This window comes from Ahaetulla prasina, chromosome 2 (genome assembly GCF_028640845.1).
Source record: "Ahaetulla prasina isolate Xishuangbanna chromosome 2, ASM2864084v1, whole genome shotgun sequence".
Taxonomy (NCBI): Eukaryota; Metazoa; Chordata; class Lepidosauria; order Squamata; family Colubridae; genus Ahaetulla; species Ahaetulla prasina.
Genome location: NC_080540.1, coordinates 197,928,754 through 197,949,867, shown reverse-complemented (window position 1 = coordinate 197,949,867; position 21,114 = coordinate 197,928,754). Strand labels below are relative to the sequence as shown.

Genomic DNA, 21,114 nt, shown 5'->3' with positions numbered 1-21,114 from the left:
CAAGGCACGCTCAGCATCTTGGCCCTTTTCAATTCAGGAACTCAAACCATGTGATCCTGTCCATGGAGACTGATTGGAAACCATCTTTCCAAGCAGTCTCCATGTTTCCATGTGTCCCAGGAAGTTCAAAGCTCAGAGAGGGCATAAAACCAAGGCACGCTCAGCATCTTGGCCCTTTTCAGTTCAGGAACTCAAACCATGTGATCCTGTCCATGGAGACTGATTGGAAACCATCTTTCCAAGCAGTCTCCATGTTTCCAATGTCTTTTTCCCCACTTGGAACTGAACCCAGATGGACATTTCTTCCAACACTCAGAAATGCCAACGATTTCTGATTATTTTGAAACAAAGTTATGCTATATTAAGCTGATAACTATAGAATCAGGATTGAAATATTTGTTTTGTTGAGGGGGAGGGAGTCTTTGAAGCGGGTTGTTCCAAAAGCGTCACTGCTTTTTCTTCTTTTCTATAGATCAGGGGTCTCCAAACCTGGCAACTTTAAGACTTCAGCTCCCAGAATCCTCTAGCCAGCATGGCTAGTTGAGGAATTCTGGCAGTTGAAGCCCACTTCCCTGCCATAAATGAGAGAGAGCTTTTGTCCAAACACCTGAACTATTAACTTGTAAATCATAAGTTGTGAATCAAAACCTGAATAATGTAGATAAACCACAGTTAGCTACTTGGCAGCAAATGCAAGAATAAATATAGCTTGTCAGCCCAAAGCAAACAAATCACATTACAGTACAGCTAAATGTATGAAATCGGATATTCTCTATAATAGAAGGAATCTTTTTGCTCTTACCGCTAAAGCCTGCTCTGAGATCTCCAGATGTCCTAGTAATGTAAATAGATCAAGCTTGGAATAAACACTGCTTACAGGTATAGGGTACGGTTTGTTTGTTTATTTAGCTAGCCTTACGTCTTCTGCAAAAGCTGCTAAAATTGTGTGTAATGTAATTGGATGTATTAGTGTGATGACTGAATTGGATCTTGTCTCTCTGTAGTGCTGGCTGCTGTTTCTCATTATTGTCATCATGTATTCTCCTGGAGCAGAGTTAATGCCTGTAAGGGTTGTAGATGATTATCAGGTAAGTGGACAATATGGAAGAAGCAAGGATACCATTTAAGGGTCAAACTGTACGTGACAGGGATAGAACCCAGCATGGGTTTTCTAATCTATTTCATAGATTTATTTTCAAAGAGCTGTAGGCTCACAGGCTCCTATTGCAGTTGCAGTGGTTAGTAATTGCAGTAAAACTTATCAAAGAACTTAAGAAAATGCTGAGAAAAGCTTTTGTGCTTCTTAAAGACATTCTTGCATTGTGCTGTTTTTAAACTCACAATAATGTGCAATAATATTGTAAGAAAGAGACAGTAACAAACTAGATTTCAGCAGTATCAGTTTACTGTTTATTCAGTTTTACATACCAGTATGAATCATAGCTTCATTGTCAAGTGCACCTTTCACGAATACGGGATCTAACTGCAATTCTGCAATATAGAGCAAGGGTCTCCAACCTTGGCAACTTTAAGACTTGTGGACTTCAACTCCCAGAATTCCTCAGCCAGCTTGCTGGCTGAGGAATTCTGGGAGTTGAAGTCCACAAATCTTAAAGTTGCCAAGGTTGGAGACCCCTGATGTAGAGCTCTTCTGGGATCCAGCAAGATGGTGACTCTATGGTATCTTATTTCTTAGTGTGCCATCCAAAAGTTTGCTGATCTGCCATTAGTCAGTTCTACTTATGAGTGGGTTTCGTCTACCTATAATTTTGCCAAGCAGTCTCATCCAGCTATCCAAGCAGTCTTTGAGATGGCAGAGACGGGGGTGAAGAATATTGCAAGCAGCACAGAGCCTCTTCTCGACGTATTTGAACCACAACGTAAGTAATTGGTTATAGCTGGAAATTATTCTATTCTTTGCCATGCCATTCTTCGTCTTGGTTTTTGCAATGTATGGCTTTTGAGATGCTGTAAGCCATTAAGTAGAGAATAGAGGACTTCTAGTCCAACTGTAACTGGGGATCCTTAAAAGGCTTTGATTCCAAAGGTTCCTTAGGGTAAGCCTAGGAAGCAAACCTGAGCTCTTAATTTTATTTTTCAAACCTAAGACACACCATCTTATCTAAACCAGTGGAATTAATCTAGTTTTGCCTTCTCTACAGCCAAAATATTTTAGAAATCAATTCATTGAAATGTGGAGACTGTGACCAGCAGGCTTGCAATGTCAGCTTTGGATGCCATATTAGGCCGGAAGCTTCCATGCTGCCACCTTCTTGTGTGTGGGAAAGTAGGAGGGGAGATTTAATAGGGGGATTGTCTTCAGACATATTAGCATTCTTCCCATTGGTCAAGGTCAGGCTGATCCTGCATCTGGAGAAGGAATGGTCGGAGTGCTGTCTTGAGTGTTGATGGATGGTGATTGGAGCATATGAGCAACTGAGGAGTGAGGGGATGGTTTTGGGAGTTTTGATTTATTGAGGGAAAACCCGGACCTCTCAGATTCAGATTTTCCCAGATGTGCCAGTTTACCTATTCTAGTAAATAGAACTTTGAAAAATGCTTGCTTCAGAGTTTTTACTTAGAGTTGGGGGTTTTCTGAAACGCTGACGCAACACTAACCACAAATGTACTGACTGCTTGGCCCATCACACTAATTTAAGATATAGTTTGCCAGTAGTACAGGTAGTCCTCAACTTACTATCACAACTGAGCCCAAAATTTATGTTGTTAAGTGAGAAACATTTAAGTATGTTTTGGGCACATTTTATGATTTTTCTTGCCACATTTGTTAGGTGACTCACTGCAGTTATTAAATTAGTAACACGATTGTTACCGTATTTTTCAGAGTATAAGACGCACCGGAGCATAAGATGAAGTTTAGTTTTTGGGGAGGAAAATGGGGGAAAATCTGCTTACCAGGTATTCATCTGGCTACCTTAGTCTGGTCAGCTTCAGCACATTAGTTTGCTGGGTTTTTATCCCCTGCTTGGGGATAAAAAACAGCTTCTAAGGCACAGCTGAGAGGAAGCAGCAATGACTTGCTAGCACCTAGTTTAAAAAAAGCTTCAGCAAGCAAAACCTGGAGATCACTTCACTGGCTAGCCCCTTGTTAAAGCACAGCCCCTAGTGCAGTGGTTCCCAACCAGTGTGCCGCGGCACTAAGGGGTGCCGTGAGATCTTTTGAGGGTGCCGGGAACTTTTGAGCTACGGAGATTTTAAATATCTATTTCCTTATAAGGGTGCCGGGAACTTTTGAAAGGCTTTCCAAGGGTGCCTCAAACAAGAAAAGGTTGTGCCTCAAACAAGAAAAGGTTGGGAACCACTGCCCTAGTGCCTCGTTAGCGCCTTGTTAGGGCTGAAAAAAAAGCTTCGGAAAGAGTATAAGACACACCCAAATTTTCAGCCTCTTTTAGGGGGGGAAAGGTGTGTCTTATACTCTGAAAAATACAGTAAGTGAATCTGGTTTCCCCATTGACATAGCTTGTCAGAAGGTTGCAAAAAGTAATCACATGACCCCAGGACACTGCAACCATCATAAATGTGAGTCAGTTATCAAGTATGCAAATGAAAATCATGTGGCCATGGGGATCCTGCAATTGTCATAAGTGTGAAAAATGGTCATAAATCACTTTCAGTGATGTTATAACTTTGAACGGTCACTAAGCGAACTGTTGTAAGTCAAGAATAATAATAATAATAATAATAATAATAATATTTTAATTTGTATACCGCCCTTCTCCCGAAGGACTCAGGGCGGTGAACAGGCAGGTAAAATACAAATATACACACTAATTAAAACAACCCTTAAAAAACTGATTAAATTAGCCCAAATATTAAAATAACTTACACCCCTATAAAATTATAAAATTTAAAAAACCCATCAAATTCAATTAAAATCTAAAGATAAAAAATCAAGCTAGTCCAGCCATACGAAATAAATAGGTTTTAAGTTCGCGGCGAAAGGTCCTAAGGTCAGGTAGTAGTCGAAGTCCGAGGGGAAGTTCGTTCCACAGGGTTGGAGCCCCCACAGAGAAGGCCCTCCCCCTGGGGGCCGCCAGTCGACACTGTTTGGCTGACGGCACCCTGGGGAGTCCCTCTCTGTGGGAACGCACCGGACGATGGGAGATAGAGGACTACCTGTAATTTATTCAGTAACCCATGATTAGGTAAGCCATGCCATGATATGTGTGGAACCACCCACTGACCTGCTCCTTCATATTTCTTTCCAAGAATCTTCCACTTCTACTTCAACAAATATATGAACAGCAAAATAACTGGGTTGTCTATGCATATACTTGCAATTTATCTAGAAATCCAAGAAAAATGAGAGCTTTTCTTACATTGAGTTTTCTACTTTCTACTATCTGGGATTAAAGTTTTCTTTAACTGCTCAGCATATTGTCCAAAAAATAATTTGGGGTTCTGATTTGAGTCGGGGTTGCACAAAAACGAATCAGAATGAAATTCAGACAAGTTGTGAGGGAAAGTAGGTTTATTTATTCTCAAAAGCAAAAGAGGTTTGCTTGCGAAGGAAGCTACAGAGAAAATGAGGTTTTAGAGAGGTTGTTTCATAGGGGGCACTCATCATTGGCATGGGCTTGAGGGGTCTGGGATATGTGTTTGTGCTGGTTCTAGTGAGTAATCCTTGAAGGGCATGGATGTGCATATGTATTGGTTCTAGTGTGTGACTCTGGCAAAGGTAATACTGTCCTTGTATCTTATCAGCTTTGCTTTTTGTTTGTACAAATATTTGGGCAGCAGTCCCAAAGGTGCTTTTTTCAGGAGGCAATTGGACTTTCTTGTTTTTTCTTTGAGGACATTTCGCTTCTCATCCAAGAAGCTTCTTCAGCTCTGACAGGATAGTGGGGAATTTATATTCCTTGCAGACAGCTGGTCATTTGTATCCTTTTAGAGGGTGGTTGAAGCATTTGGAGGTTTATCTGCGTCCTCAGGGTCACCTGAGTAGTGCTCCTGGTTCCTGTACTCTGCAATTTTTTCTCTCCCTGGAAATCCATTCCTACTCCCATACCATTCAAAGGGTATTTATCCCAAATTGTGTAGCTAAACATCTGTAGACATTCTCAGTCGTTCTCTAATGCTAAAAATCCAAGAAGATTCTCAGCAAAGCTTCTTGGTTGAGAAGTGAAACGTCCTCAAAGAAAAAAACAAAGTCTAGTTGCCTCCTGAAAAAAGCACCTTTGAGAGAACCATGACCTGGATGACTGAGAATCTCTACAGATGTTTGGGCAACAGGTTTGGGGGTTTGGGGAAGTGTGAAAGAATGGGTTCTTTGATTACTTACTCTTGCCCAAGTAATTGGCTTTACCGCTTATTATTGTAGGAAGTTAGCACCCACCCCTCTCCTAGAAGAATGAGATATTTGGGGAAATATTAAAAAGGCAGCATATATTTCCCTGGATGAGAAATGGAGAAACATGTTTTAAAGATAAAGCAGCTCCCACCTTCCTGGCCCCCACTTTTGCCAATGGACCATCATCTGCAACACAATAGGACCCATCTAGCAACAGAAACTCACCACATGGCACCTGGGAAGATTACATCAGCCAGCAAGGCTAGCTAAGACCCCCACCCCCTGGGAGTCTGACAACCAATCAGGTATTCTTCCTGTGCCCCAGGAAGTTCAAAGCTCAGAGAGGGCATAAAACCAAGGCATGCTCAGCATCTGGTCACACGCTCAGCATCCCTTTTTCTGTTCAGGAACCCAAACCATGTGATCCTGTCCACCATTAAACCATCTTTCCAAGCAGTCTCCATGCTTCCAGTGTTTTTTTTCCCACTTGGAACTGAATCCAGATGGACATTTCTTCCAACATTATTATTCAGCAATCATACCTGGGGGGTGGGGAAGAGAATTTTCTATTATTAGAAAATTAGAAAATTAGAAGGCCTGGAGGAACGTTGTCCATGGGGTCGCGATGGGTCGGACACGACTTCGCAACTAACAACAATAACAAAATGTTATGTTATGTTACGTTACATTACGTTACATTACGTTACATTATGCTTTGTTGTGGGGAAAGAATGAAGAAAGAGAAATCCCCCAAAAAGGCTGAATGCTTAAAATTATCTATTTTCCAATCAAAGGAGAGATGCAACTTTTCTAACGCAGTTAGTGGTCAATAAGCTAAAAACACAAAGCTGCTTTTAAAATATAAAAGATAACTTGGCTTCAAAGTACATTCAGATGATATGCATAGACCCAAATACAAGTAACATTCAGTTGTTGAACATAACCAGGAATCTTTTAAGTAATCAAACCTTTCTTTCATCTTTACTATTTACAGTTTCTGTTGTAAATATGGTTGCCTGTAGGAATCTTGACAGACTACAACACAAATTTCCTATTATGCAACAGACAGTGGACCAGGTAATCACTTGACCTTCCATAATATCTGATTATCAATCTGTGTATTGTAAGCAACATGTGACATTTTAGATTTCATTGAATTACAACTCCCATCGTCCCTAGGACAGGTAATGTGAAGGACGCTTCATAAGCATGGATTTTGGATGCAGCCGTTATCAGGAGGTGCTGTATCAGCCAGGTCATGCTGAAATGCCAACCAACTTTTTCTTCCTTTGGGAGAAAAAAGGACATTTTGTTTTCTCCTTTAAATACGTTTACCCAAAACGTATCACCTTTAACATGCACTTCATAGGTTCAACATCAGCCGGGTAATTGAGTTCAAGATTTATAAACCATTTGACAGGATTTGGGGATATTTGAATATATACCAGTAAAAGTTTTTTTCTTTGGAATCTTTGTTTCATTTCTTATCCTGACCCATTTCTCAGTATTGTTAGAACATGCTAATCAGTTTGGTTTTGTGCACAGATAGTCCTCAATTTAACAACCATTCATTTAGTGACCATTCAAAGTTACAAAGGCACCGAAAAATTTGCTTAAGTGCTTTCACACTTAATGACCGTTGCAGCATCCTCATGGTCACATGATCAAAATTTGGGTGCTTGGCAACTGGCATGTATATATAACAGCTGCACTGTCCATGTGTGTGTCTATCTTATTTGACCATCATTTGCAATCTTCCCAGCTGACATCTGACAATGTCATTGTCAATGGGGGAGCCCATCATTTAACAACTCCATGATTTGCTTAATAATTGTGGCAGAAAAAGATGTAAAATGGGGGAAAAGTCACTTAACTTCCTTGCTTAGCTAATGGAAATTTGGGCTCAATTGTGGTTATAGGTTGAGGACTACCTGTATATTTGTTGTTTTTGTTTTTTTAAAGGTAATTGCTGCACTAAAAACAAACATTTTATTTTATTTATTTATTTATTTATTATTTAGATTTTTATACCGCCCTTCTCCCGAAGGACTCAGGACGGTGTACAGCCGGATTAAAACAATACAATATACAATTTTAAAACAACAGATTAAAATAACATATTCTATAATGGCCGAAAAATTTAAAACCGTCAAATTTGACCCAATAAAACAGAATACCCCAATTTAAAATTATTAAAATTCAAAAAATTCAAAATTTAAAAATTAAGAATTAAGCCAGTTCTGCTTGGATGAACAAGTACGTTTTCAATTCACAGCGAAAGGTCCGAAGGTCAGGTAATTGACGCAAACCAGGGGGAAGTTCGTTCCAGAGGGTAGGTGCTCCAACAGAGAAGGCCCTTCCCCTGGGGGCCGCCAGCCGACATTGCTTGGTGGACGGCACCCTGAGAAGACCCTCTCTGTGTGAGCGTACGGGTCGGTGGGAGGCATAGGGTAACAGCAGGCGGTCCCATAAGTACCCGGGCCCTAAGCCATGGAGTGCTTTAAAGGTGGTAACCAACACCTTGAAGCGCGCCCGAAAGACCACAGGTAGCCAGTGCAAACTGCGCAGGAGCGGTGTTACCCGGGAGCAACGTGTGGCTCCCTCAATCACCCGCGCAGCTGCATTCTGGCAAATAGCAAATCAAATTCAGATTGGATGCAAAAATGACATATAAGCCGAATTTAGAGCGGAGAGTATATGCGCTAGTGCTTAATTCTGTCAATTTTCATCATTCTTCACTGTGATATGTTCTGTTTTTGAATTTTCACCGCCAGATCATGACAAATGCCATTGAATCTATTTATACCAAATTAACTGAAGCAAAGGATGTTATGGATACCATGCTAGATATAGGCATTGAAGCTGCTGCAGAGAGTGTGGAAGTGACATTGTGTTCAGTGAGGAATGCTGTAAACATTCTGATGGAAATCAACATGGCACAGATGATGGCCAGTAGTGTTGACAAGATGATCTTCAAATCGGATGACTTACTAGAGCACTTTCTGCCAATCACGGATGAGGAATTTTGTAAGACTATACGGTTCCCTCTCTTGATTATCCACATTCTAATAAGTTTGACCTCTAAATTTATTTACTTATTTCTACAGCCATCTTTCTCTGCCAAGTGACTAGGGACGTCATATAATTCTAAAACTATAAAACGGTTCATTTTTTTAAAATCCAAAAATAAATGTATACGATAGCTGAGATAGTTAACCAACTAACTTTATTTATTTATTTATTCATTCATTCAGTTTTAATACTTCTCCCTTTGAGTAATGTTTAGAACATCTGAAAGGCATTGGCTAGAAAAAGTAGACTAAGAATACGCTATACTGGCCTAATAAAGGTATAAAATATTGAAAATATGTCAGAAGTAAGCATTGGGAGGTATGCTAAACAGACTAGTTATTTTAAAAAATCATAGAATCTAATATTTTCTAGCTCATTTTTCTTAAAGTTGAGAGCTGTTAATTCTGATAGGGAAATCTCTTGCCTAGAGAGTTTCTGCTTGTCAGTGAGTATACTAAATCAGAAGAAGATTTGTTTAGTTTTGACCCAGCTGATGTGAGAATCCAGCAATTGCAGCTTATTCAACAAACTATAATTGATCATCCACAACTGATCCCAAGCCCATTGTGTGTGATTTTATCTAGCCAATATAGAGGAACTGAATGACCTTATCTAGGATAAAGCTGCTTGTACAGATAGTCCTCGACTTACGACCACAATTGAGCCCAAACTTTCTGTTGCTAAGTGAGAAAGTTGTTAAGTGAGTTTTGCCCTATTTTATGACTTTCCTTGCCACCATTGTTAAGTGAATCATTGCAGTTATTAGGTGAGCCACCATGTTGTTAAATGAATCCGGCTTCTCCATTGACTTTGCTTGTCAGAAGGTTGCAAAAGGTGATCACGTGTCCCTAGGACACTGCAGCAGTCATAAATATGAATCAAATGCCAAACATCTGAATTTTGATCACATGACCATGGGAATGCTGCAATAGTCATAAGTGTGAAAACGGCATAAGTCCCTTTTTTCAATGCCATTGTAACTTTGAACTGTTACTAAATGAATTTTTATAAGTGGTGGACTACCTGTACTGCATCTCCAGCAAAAGATAGATCTTTGAGCCGAAGGATATGCAGTCTGAAGCATTGACAGGAAATAGAATAGACACAGGAGAAGACCAAATTTGTAGGGAAGCCGAGTGCTCTCAGTCAGTTGTATAAAAATGAACTAGTAAAATTAGAGGCATGGCTAAATGTACTTCATTGCAGGATAAAGTATTCTAAGAATCAAATCCAGGCATCCAATCCATATGCTCCTGAATAGAAACAATTTTACTTTTTAAAAAAATAGGTCACATTTTAGCAAATAAAAGTATAGGCTTATCAGTCTTATAAATTTTCTTCCAAATTCCTCTATCCTCTGATCACTCCTCTTTCCAACTGACCCTCCTCGCTATAGCTGATTTTAAGACATATGCAAAGATTAGGTTGAAGGTTAAGTGAAAAGGGTATCTGTTATTTCAACTCTGCTGTGGAGACTATTGAAGACTTATTTTCACCTAACCGAAATGAAAGGCATGGGCCTTTCTGCCGCTTTAAGCAATACATAAAAACTAATGGCTAGGGAAGGAGAGTGGGGTAAAGGGAAATTCTTCAAAGCCAAAATAAAATAGTAGTCTACATGTAGATCAGGTCCAGCTGATTTCCTTCTGCTGATATTCTTGTGCAGGAGAAATTGGTGGTCTGTTGGGAGTTGTGGATTCAACCTATCTAAAAGGTTCAAGACTACACCTTACTGGTGTAAGGTCACCAAAAATGAAATGCTTTACTCTACTCCAGGGGTCTCCAAACTTGGCAACTTTAAGACTTGTGGACTTCAACTTCCAGAATTCCTCAGCCACCTTTGTTGGCTGAAGAATTCTGGGAGTTGAAGTCCTCAAGAGTTAAACTTTCCAAGTTTGGAGACTCCTGTTCTGCTCTAACTTTAGGAAGACCATTCTAAAGCAGTGTTTCTTAACCTCAGCAACTTTTATGTTTGTGGACTCCAATTCCCAGAATTTCCTAGCTAGCATCCCACAGAATTCTGGGAGTTAGAAACCACACATCTTAACAGTTGCTGAGATTGAAAAACACTGCCCTAAAGTGTGGCAAATGATTGATATGGAGCCTGGTACAGATCAATTTATTTATTGATAAAATGTATATACCTACCCGTGCCCACCAAAGGGGTTGTATTTTAACATCTTGCACTCTTTCACAAAATCTGACTGAAGAGTTTCATACAACCTATAAGCCATGGATCTTGTTTTTACATGCCATGAAGTTTGGGTTCACACAACATGCTACTTTAAAATTTTAATATAGCTTACTGCTGGGGGGGACAGTGAAAAAGAATCTGGGCCAAAGCTGATCCCTTTTTGTGGGTCTTCACCAAAATGTAGTACATATGCTAAAATAGTCCCTTCACTTCCCCAATTAAATATTATTAACAATGAGGGAGAGGAGTTGAAGTCTTTTTTAATTATACTTAAGTGTAGCCTAGATTTCCCCAAAGCTTAATCAAGGTGGATTTATTTGAGGAATAAAGTGGCTGCTAGTTAAAATTTCTCAGAAACTTAGTTATGAGGAATGTTATTTGTGAAGTAAACTGACTGATAATATTAGCTCAGCTATTGTGAATGGGGATCTCTTTTGATCTAGTTGTTGTTTGTTTAGTTGCCATTGCATTTTCGGACCGCTCTGGAGCAGCCTCTCTTGAAAAACAGAAAGAAGAGCCAAGTTACTACAGGCGCCTGGGTTCCTTGTCAATCAAGCTCTGTAGTCGAGCCTATCATCATTCTCTGATAAAGATCAAACTGGGTGCACAGCAGGCATTGTTCCAGCTTGAACAGCTCTTTTACTTGGTAAGAAACTCAGCCATTCCATGTTAGGTTTGGGAAATAAAAGAAAGGGTGAATAGTCGGACCTTGGGCGAGAGACACGCATCCTTGTTGGAACATATAACATGCTGAATGGTCTCTTTAGCAAACAGTCCAAGGAGCTGAACCCATGGACATTGATTCAGCCATGGGCTGGAGGCAGAATGTTTTCTATAGAGTAATTTGCAGGTTCACAGTGCTGTTACTGAAGAAGTTGACATGTAATATATATAGCAAAACTCTTAATTGTACCCTCTCCCCAAATATTCACTACATCTACTTTGTTCATGTTACAGGACCATTAACTATGCCCTCTGAGGTTCCCAGGCCAAAACGAGCCTTGTTTATTAATGCTAATGTCAAAGGCTATGGCAGTTCTTTAATGAAGAAAAAATGCCCAGCTGATTGTGCACTTTAGTTCCTTTTTCTTTTGTCTGTTGGAGGAAAATATTTTATCTTTAAAGAAAAATATTAAATTTCAATAAGAAATACCGTATATACTCGAATATAAGCCGATCCGAGTATAAGCCGAGGTCCCCAATTTTACCCCAAAAACTGGGGTAAACTGGGGACTCGAGTATAAGCCGAGGGTGGGAAATGAGGCACCTACCGGTTGGGGAAACCCTCCCTCCCTCAGCTGAGAAGGCTGGCGGCTCCCCCGCCCCGCCCTCTCACTGCACCGGCAGGGCTTCCCCGCGCCGTCCGGTAAAATGTGAAAAAAAGAAAAAAAAAAAAAACTCGAGTATAAGCCGTATAGACCCGAGTATAAGCCGAGGGGACGTTTTTCAGCACAAAAAACGTGCTGAAAAACTCGGCTTATACTCGAGTATATACGGTAATACGTAAAGAAACAAAAGGAATTAGAGAAGCATAGAATCATAGGGAAAGAATGGTTCAGAAAAAAGCCAAAATTATGAGTGCAGAAAAACAAGAAAAAATATAGAGTAACTTCTGACTTTCCAATACAGGTACAAAATTAGCCTCTTACTCTTTTACTCTAAGATTAATATACACAATATGTCACTGTGACCTCTTACTCTAAGATTAGAAACACACATTTCTATAATTATAAATAGTTCTCAATACTATAAACAATCATCAAGTCACATCAAGTTTCATGCCTTTCCATTTCAAGCAAAAAGTCCAATGTGGCCTTCAAGTAAAAACAAAGCTAGACAAAGTCTTTTCTTTGGTTAAAGTAATCAGTTTTATCATCCATTCTGAATTTGTATGTATTTCCATCTCTGTGTAATCCAGGTAGACCTCAATTTACAAACACCATTGGGACCAGAATTTCTGTGGCTAAGTAAGGTGATTGTTAAGTGAATCACACCTGATTTTACAATCTTTTTTTTTTGCCATGGTTGTTAACTGAATCACTGCAGTTGTTCAGTGAATCACATGATCATTAAGCAAATCTGGCTTCCCCCACTGTCTTTGCTTCTCAGAAGCTGGCTGGAAATGGCAAAGACCTGGGTGCTGCAACCATCATAAGTACATATGAATTGCATGATTGTGGGGATGATTGCAAGTGTGAGGACCGAGTGTAGATCACTTTTTTCAGTGCCGTTGTAACTCTGAACAGTCACTAAATGAATAGGTGTAGGTCAAGGACTACATGTACTTCCTGAATAAACTTGATGGAAGTTCCTTAAGATATTTTTCTGAATAACGGAAGATACCAATAGCAATAGCACTTAGACTTATATACTGCTTCACAGTGCTTTTCAGCCCTCTCTAAGCAGTTTTCAGTATCAACATATTGCCCCCCAAAAAACTGGGTTCTCATTTTATCAACTTTGGAAGGATGGAAGGCTGAATCAACCTTGAGCTGGTAAGATTCAAACTGGCAAATTGCAAGCAGCCGTCAGAAATAGCTTGCAGTTCTGGATTCTAACCACTGCGCCACCGCACTCTTATAATATGAGTAGGGAATGAATAGCTCTGGCCTTTGAGCCAAAGCTGTAGTAATAGTGCCAAACACAAACATTAGCTTGCAGTGCCTGACTTTTTTTTTTCTTTTCCTTTTTTTGCTTTATTGTAGCTAAAATATACCAAGGAGGAATTGGACTATAAAGTTCACAGATGTCAGGAAAAAATGTACCAAATGTGGAAGGAATGGTACAAGGGTCAACCTAAGCAGGATCAGAGCAGTGAAGCAAATCAGGCAGAGGTAGGTATCTCAGCATGAGAACGTTTCATCTTTTGAAGATACCAAAAAAAAAAAAAAAAAGGGAATAGCCATTGCTCAGTGAAGATTATGCCTTGACAGTGGTTTGTGGCTTGGCATACTGGGTAAACCTAGCCAATTATGATTTATTCAGTAATTATTATTCATTATTAAATATACTAAACCTCTACTCCCAGTGACTGACCCAGATTGGCTCCTGCAACATTATTAAACAAACTATGTGTTTAGGCAAAAATTATACCCAGCACCAGAAGAAAAGATTTGGTGTGTTTCTCAGGATATATGAAAAAGGTCAGATGAAGAGCTGATTCAAAGATCCTAGTTTACAGAACATACAGAAAATTGTGTGAGCAAGAAAAGCGGGAGGATATTTGAATTCTGCCACCTGGCATGTACTGTATGGCTGAAATCAGGAACAGCAATAAACAATGGTGTCTCCATGCATAAACCAGAATATTCAGTCGCCCTCTGTCTATCTGTCTGTCTCTCTCTCTCTTTCCACCCCCTCCCTCCCTTCAGAAAATCTCATAGATGAACAACTATGATGTTCAATTAACAGATCTTTTTGTTTGTTTGTTTCATAACAGATGGAATCCCGTGCTCTAGTCATATCCTACACTGTTGCACAGAAGATGCAGGAGGTCTGCCAGAATGTCATAACTAACATGCAGAGCCTTCCTAAACATCTTCAAAAAAAAATTCAACAGGCTCAGTGTGATTTAGAAGAGCTACAAGCTGTCCTCTCTACTGCCACATCCTTCCAGGATCTTCCCAGTGGCTTCCTGGAAAAGACCTCAGAGAAAATTAACAAGGCCAGGAAGACACTGCATGAAGTCATGGAATATATAGCTAAATACACTTGTCTGTCATGGGTAGATGGACCCTATTGTCCTGTTGAATATTCAGCAGAGAAAGTCATAAAACACAATAACATATATTAGTTCTTTACTATTAATAATCCATGAAAGTATAATGTTTATTAATTCCTTACTATTAATAATATTGAGAACTGGTGTCTTCAACAGAGGCATTCCTTGGACAAGACTTAGGTGGCACAGCTCTTAGAGAAGGAGAGAAATTAATAAATGGCTTGACCTGTTTAAAGTAATTATTAACCACTTCCATAATATGCACGATTCTTTTAATATTATATAGTTGTAAGTGTACTTTATGTTGACTACTGTTAAATACTCAACTGTATAAGAATTTTAATTGCTATAGAAATCTAAGGTTTTAATAAGTGAGAGAAATGTATACATTTTGTTTACACAAATAAAATTGCAATTAAACAGCTGTGATGTGGCAATGTAGCATGTCATAAGTGACAGCTTGAAGTAGTATTTCTAGTATTTGAGTAGATTCAGTGTATACCAAAATTTAATGAAAATTATCAGTACTTTTGATCAGTGACGTCATCAAAGTAAACAAACACATGTGTCACCAGATCATGCCCCTAAACGGAAGTGACGTGCTCAGCCCCCACCCTCTGGATATTATTATTATTATTTATTATATTTGTATACCGCCCATCTCCCGAAGGACTCAGGGCGGTTCACAGCCAATAAAACAACAGAAAACATATAATACATATAAAACAGCAAAAAGAATAGACAATTAAATTCAGTTGATGCCTTAAAACTTTTAAATACAAATTTAAAACCCCATTTAAACCCCTGATTTAAAAACCCCAATTTAAAACTACGTTCAAGCTAGTCCTGCTCTTCGAAACAGCAACGTCTTCAGCTCGCGGCAGAAGGACCTGAGATCGGGGAGTTGACGAAGCCCCAGAGGGAGCTCGTTCCAGAGGGTAGGGGCCCCCACAGAGAAGGCCCTCCCCCTGGAGGTCGCCAGCCGACATTGTTTAGCTGACGGTATCCGGAGGAGGCCCTCTCTGTGAGAGCGCACTGGTCGGTGAGAGGCTAATGGTGGCAGTAGGCGGTCCCGTAAATATCCCGGCCCTAGGCCATGGAGCCTATGACGTACATACCCCCTCCTCCCTGGATGTGATGTGCATAATCCACCCCCACTTGGTGCAGGACTCACAAGGTCATAACCCTAACCTGATGGGTTGACCTAAGCCCATCAAGATAAGCAGGAGTAAACCTAACAGATAAGGTGTGGTGCAATGTCATCAAGCCTCTGGGGACATGATTAGCTTAACCTAGACTAATTCTATGGACATTCAAAACCAAATAAATAAATAGCTAGGTAAAGTGAATAATTAAGAGAGGCCTGTGTTTTGGAGAAACAAACCCTACTTTTTTGGGGGGGAGGGCTGTGAAATAAAAAATGCTTTTTATTTCTAATCATTCTAGCCTAATGATGCTTTTCATTTTTGTGGAATTTAAAAAATCAGTGCTTCAAAAGCTGGGGAAAAATGAGCCCTTAAAAGGCAGCTGGGACCTGCATTTAACTCCCTTTTTTCTAAAAGGTATTTATTTCTAGGCGGTTTTAAAAACATTTTCTCAAATGCAGGGGGAAACAACAACAACAACAACAACACAGCTCCTTTAAAACCTGCAGCTGATTATTACCTTTGTAAAAATCTAAAGACACATATTTTGCCAAGTGCACCCGCAAATCCTCAGGTACACCTAACCGTTCGAAGCAAGGCCTTAATAAAATTTATTATGCCCCCTGCAGCAAAAGACAAGGAATATTAACAGGAATTAAAATGCTCACAAGAGGCACACAGCCAGGTGGCAAGTAGGGGTTAAGACTTATTTAGGCATGTCAGGACCATGATTCCGGGCATGCGTGTTTGTGTCTGCTAATTAATAGGGGGTTAGGCCCAGTGGTGGGATTCAGCCAGCTTGCACCACTTCGGGAGAACCGGTTGGTAACTTTATGAGCAGTTTGGTGAACTGGTTGTTGGAAGAAATCATAAGGACAGAGAACCGGTTGTCAAAATTATTTGAATCCCACCACTGGTTTGGCCTTGTTCGGGACATGCCTGAACATGTCATATCCCCGTGATTGTGGGTAGGCGCAAGGCTCAAGGACGTGTCATTGCAAGGGCAGGGGAGTTTGTGCAGGCAGGTTTAATTTCAGAAGTCTTTTGAAGATGGCAACCTCTGATTCCAAAGATGTTTTTAAAACAACAGCAAAAGCTAGTGTCGCACACTCTGACACAAGGCCCCAGCCGGCAGAACTGCAACAAACTCTTGCAGAGATCATGATAAAGAATTTTTTTTTATTCAGACTTGTTTTGCACAGCTGCAGCATGGTGTGTTGTAACTTTAACAATGTAAGTACAACAGAGTGCTTACCGGACAGCCTGTGAAATGGTGAATGCTACACGATCCCCCCCGCAATGGTAAGTAAATATGTTTTTATTTATGATAATGTAAATGCTGCTGGAGCTGATAGTACACTATCAGGATGTGCTTTATATTTTGCAGACTCCAAATTAATAACACCTAGACAGCAAACACTTCAAGACACCCCACTTTTATATTCCTGTGGAAATCGCCACGGTCACAAAGCTGCTGCAGATTTTTCTGATCTAGACTATGACCGGAATTCTCAGCTATCCCAGAGACCACACTAGACCCTGTGAGTTATAGAGCTGCAATTTGTGTAAAGACTGGTTTGCTTGCGACTGCGGACATGATTTCTGGGGTATAGGTGGGTCAATGTATTGTAAAATAGTGTATTATGGTCCTATACGGATGAGATATTCATCATCAAAGAACTGGGGACAAGGGGGGAAAGAGTGGTGTACAGATTAAATGATTATGCAGGTGACCCTATAAAGGGGTCTTCTTACTTTGAGGAGCTCCAAAAGGTTCCTGCTGACCAACAGCGCATATACAGAAGAGAGAAAATTATCCAAAAAAGAGAGCGGTGGAGACAGAGAGTTTCTAGTCAAATGGACTGGATGGCCAGAGAAGTTCAACAGTTGGGTTAAGGATACTGAAGTACAACATTTTTGATTTGGCGGAGTTTTACATAACCCATCCTAGCAATGGCTCAGCAGCAATTTTCCCCCAAAACAAAAATTCTAATTTTACTATTCAGTTAGCGAGATCGTTAGATCTTCCTGGGTCATGGGAAGTAGGGCTAGCAGAGATACAGTATCCGCAGAGCTGGTACACATTAACTTCTGGATATTTTGAAATTGCTAACGAGAGAAAGAGATGGCATTTTTCTTTGAGAAGTGGGTATTATAACAGCATCCAACAACTGTTAGAAAATATGAACAAGCTTATATCAAATGCCAAGGATGGACTTAAGACAACCCTACATTATGATTCAGTGGATCGAAAAATTAATCTTAAAGGAAATGAACCGCATGCCATTCTAGTTAGCAGTGAACTTGGACATCTGTTAGATATGTTCCCAGGATTCAACACCTTATATGTTTACACAGACATTGCAGAGCTCCAAATAGTGGGTGACTTCTATGTCTTACTATGACTTAATGCGCTATGTGCCTGTGCGAGGGCAAGACAATGATTTCACCACAATAACCTATGAACATCCACATTATGTACTGGTCAGCAAACATCACATCAATACTGTTACTATAGAAATCAAAACCGACCAGGACAAAAACGTGCATTTTTATCACGGGAATGTGATTGTCAAGCTTCATTTTAGATCACGAAAAAGTGAAGAATGGTGGGTTCTTCATACCTTTTGGAAAACTGTCCACCCTTACCTACCCCAGGAAGTTGCATTTGAATAGTAGGTGATATCACAAATTAATCCCATGGTGAGCTCTTCACACCTTTTGCAAAACTCGACAGCCCCACCATCATCAGGAAACCGCGGCTGAATAATATAACATGAGCTTTGATTAAATTGTATCTTTGTGTTTAGCATCTGACAAGGCTAAACAAGGGATCAGCAGAAGAAAAGACATAATACATTTCATGTGATTTGTAAAGCACATTTTATTATAAATTTCATAGCATTAACAGTTTCTTGTAATTAATTTCTGTTACATTCTGGCATATGAACCTCTTCAGAGACAATGGCAATTCATCTTCAATCTTTGACATTAATGACAGTGGTTTACTGTTCTTCTCGATACGCTGTATGAATGTCTTGAGCTCACCAAGGGAATCCTGGGTGAAATATAATTTATTCACTTTGGCAGAAATACGGATGATGATCCAGAGAACTTGAGGCATAGACAGTCTAAAGCAGGGGTCTCCAACCTTGGTCCCTTTAAGACTTGTGGATTTCAACTCCCAGAGTTCCTCAGCCAGCTTTGCTTTGCTTTGCTGGCTGAGGGACTCTGGGAGTTGAAATCCACAAGTCTTAAAGGGACCAAGGTTGGAGACCCCTGGTCTAAAGCATAAGCTGTTAATAAGCTCTGTTTCACTGGTACCATCCACATGGTCTTCATCTGATTGTAGACACCCCATTAAACAGTGGTGTAATATTTTAATGATACACGCTTTCAGAAATTGAGTCAGAATTTGACATTTTAAGACTCCACCGTTTCTAAAGCAGGAAATAAGGTAGAATTAGGCTGTCTTTTTCAACTAATCAAAATACTGATTTCTTAATTTTTGTATTTACTCACCATTTGATGTTTTGCAGAACCTGCAATAACAATGATTTATAAGTTCGTTTTCTTCAATGAAGCCATATAGCTCGGGATCTTTTTTTATTCTACGCCCATGCTTCAGCGGTTTGGGGGTCAAATTTACATCAAACAAATCTCCATCAGAGGTTGCCATCTTCAAAAGACTGCTGGAATTAAACCTGCCTGCACAAACTCCCCAGGCCTTACAATGACGCGTCCTTGAGCCTTGCGCTTGCCCACAATCACGGGGATATGACATGCCCAGGTATGTCCCAAACAAGACCTAACCCTCTTATTTATTTATTTATTTATTTATTTATTTATTTATTTATTTATTTATTTATTTATTTATTTATTACTAGCAGACACAAACACGCATGCCCGGAATCATGGTCCTGACATGCCTGAATAAGTCTTAACCCCTACTTCCTACCTGGCTGCTTGCCTCTTGTGAGCATTTTAATTCCTGTTAATATTCCTTGTCTTTTGCTGCAGGGGGCATAATAAATTTTATTAAGGCCTTGCTTCGAACGGTTAGGTGTACATGAGGATTTGAGGGTGCACTTGGCAAAATATGCGTCTTTAGATTTTTACAAAGGTAAAAACCAGCTGTGTTGTTGTTGTTGTTGTTGTTTCCCCCTGTATTCGAAGAAATGTTTTTAAAACCGCCTAGAAATAAATACCTTTTAGAAAAAAGGGTTTAAATGCAGGTCCCAGCTGACTTTTAGGGGCTCATTTTTTCCCAGCTTTTGAGACACTCCACAAAAAAGGTCGCCAGTTCAGCGGTTTGAATCCCTAGTGCTGCATAACGGGGTGAGCTCCCGTTACTTGTCCCAGCTTCTGCCAACCCAGCAGTTCGAAAGCATGTAAAAAATGCAAGTAGAAAAATAGGGACCATCTTTGGTGGGAAGGTAACAGTGTTCTGTGCGCCTTTGGCATTTAGTCATGCCAGCCACATGACCACAGAGACGTCTTCGGACAGCGCTGGCTCTTCGGGTTTGAAATGGAGATGAGCACTGCCCCCTAGAGTCGGGAACGACTAGCACGTATGTGCGAGGGGAACCTTTACCTTTACCTAATAGGATTTTGTTTTTTCCAGTAGCAGTGGCAACTCAGAAGATTACCCTTTCTTTTTTTTATTTAGATCTCCTTTTTCTCAGCTAGAAAGCAAGACAAGAAGCAATGGAAGGAAACTAATCAAAGAGAGAAGCATCCTAGAAATAAGGAGAAATTTCCTAACTGTGAGAACAAGTAACCAGTGGAACAGCTGCCTTCAGAGGTGATGGGTGCTTTATCACTGGAGGTTTTTAAGATGAGACTGGACAACCACTTGTCTGGAATGGTATAGGGTCTCCTGCTTGAACAGGGGGTTGTAATAGAAGACCTCCAAGGTCTCTTCCACCTCTGCTATTCAGTTAAGGAGAACACACTTGCTCACTAGATTCCATGCTAGTTTTCAGCATTTGAGGCAACAGAAAGTAAGATGGTCAAAGGTCAGCTTCAAATTGATGTGTTTGAGATGGGCAGGGAAGAAATAGTAAAATGGTGACTTGTGGAATTCTCCCCAATCTTCATTCAGATGGAAGGGATTACAATACAAATCACTAGTTGCATATAATAAGTAGTACCAATAATTGCCCAGGCTGAGTCTGTCATTTGCACCTCTATAACACGGTGGCTCAGGGGCTAGGACGTTGAGCTTGTCGATCGAAAGGTCGGCAGCTTGGCGGTTCGAATCCCTAGTGCTGCCGTGTAACAGGGTGAGCTCCTGTTACTTGTCCCAGCTTCTGCCAACCTTGCAGTTTCGAAAGCACGAAAAAATGCAAGTAGAAAAAATAGGGACCACCTTTGATGGGAAGGTAACAGCGTTCCGTGTGCCTTTGGCGTTAAGTCATGCCGGCCACATGACCACGGAGACATCTTCAGACAGCCTGGCTCTTCGGCTTTGAAACGGAGATGAGCACCGCCCCCTAGAGTCGGCAACGACTAGCACGTATGTGCGAGGGGAACCTTTACCTTTACCTAACTGTCTGGTTCGGTTCTGCAACCCAACAAGAAAGACACAGACTTCAGAGGATAATTAGAACTGCAGAAAAAATAATTGCTACCAACATGCCTTCCATTGAGGACCTGTATACTGCATGAA

The 21,114-nt window shown here is 40.3% G+C and overlaps 1 protein-coding gene across 1 annotated transcript; it reads left to right on the top strand.

Annotated features, from left to right (window-relative positions):
- The first annotated feature begins 1,019 nt into the window (after positions 1-1,019).
- LOC131192014 (perilipin-3-like) lies at positions 1,020-14,768 on the top strand. The gene is made up of 7 exons (XM_058170754.1): positions 1,020-1,088; positions 1,697-1,880; positions 6,306-6,388; positions 8,086-8,338; positions 11,036-11,223; positions 13,283-13,411; positions 14,017-14,768. Exons 1-7 carry the CDS (start codon positions 1,035-1,037, stop codon positions 14,368-14,370), a joined length of 1,245 nt encoding a protein of 414 aa, XP_058026737.1. The 5' UTR covers positions 1,020-1,034; the 3' UTR covers positions 14,371-14,768.
- Positions 14,769-21,114: the final 6,346 nt, after the last annotated feature.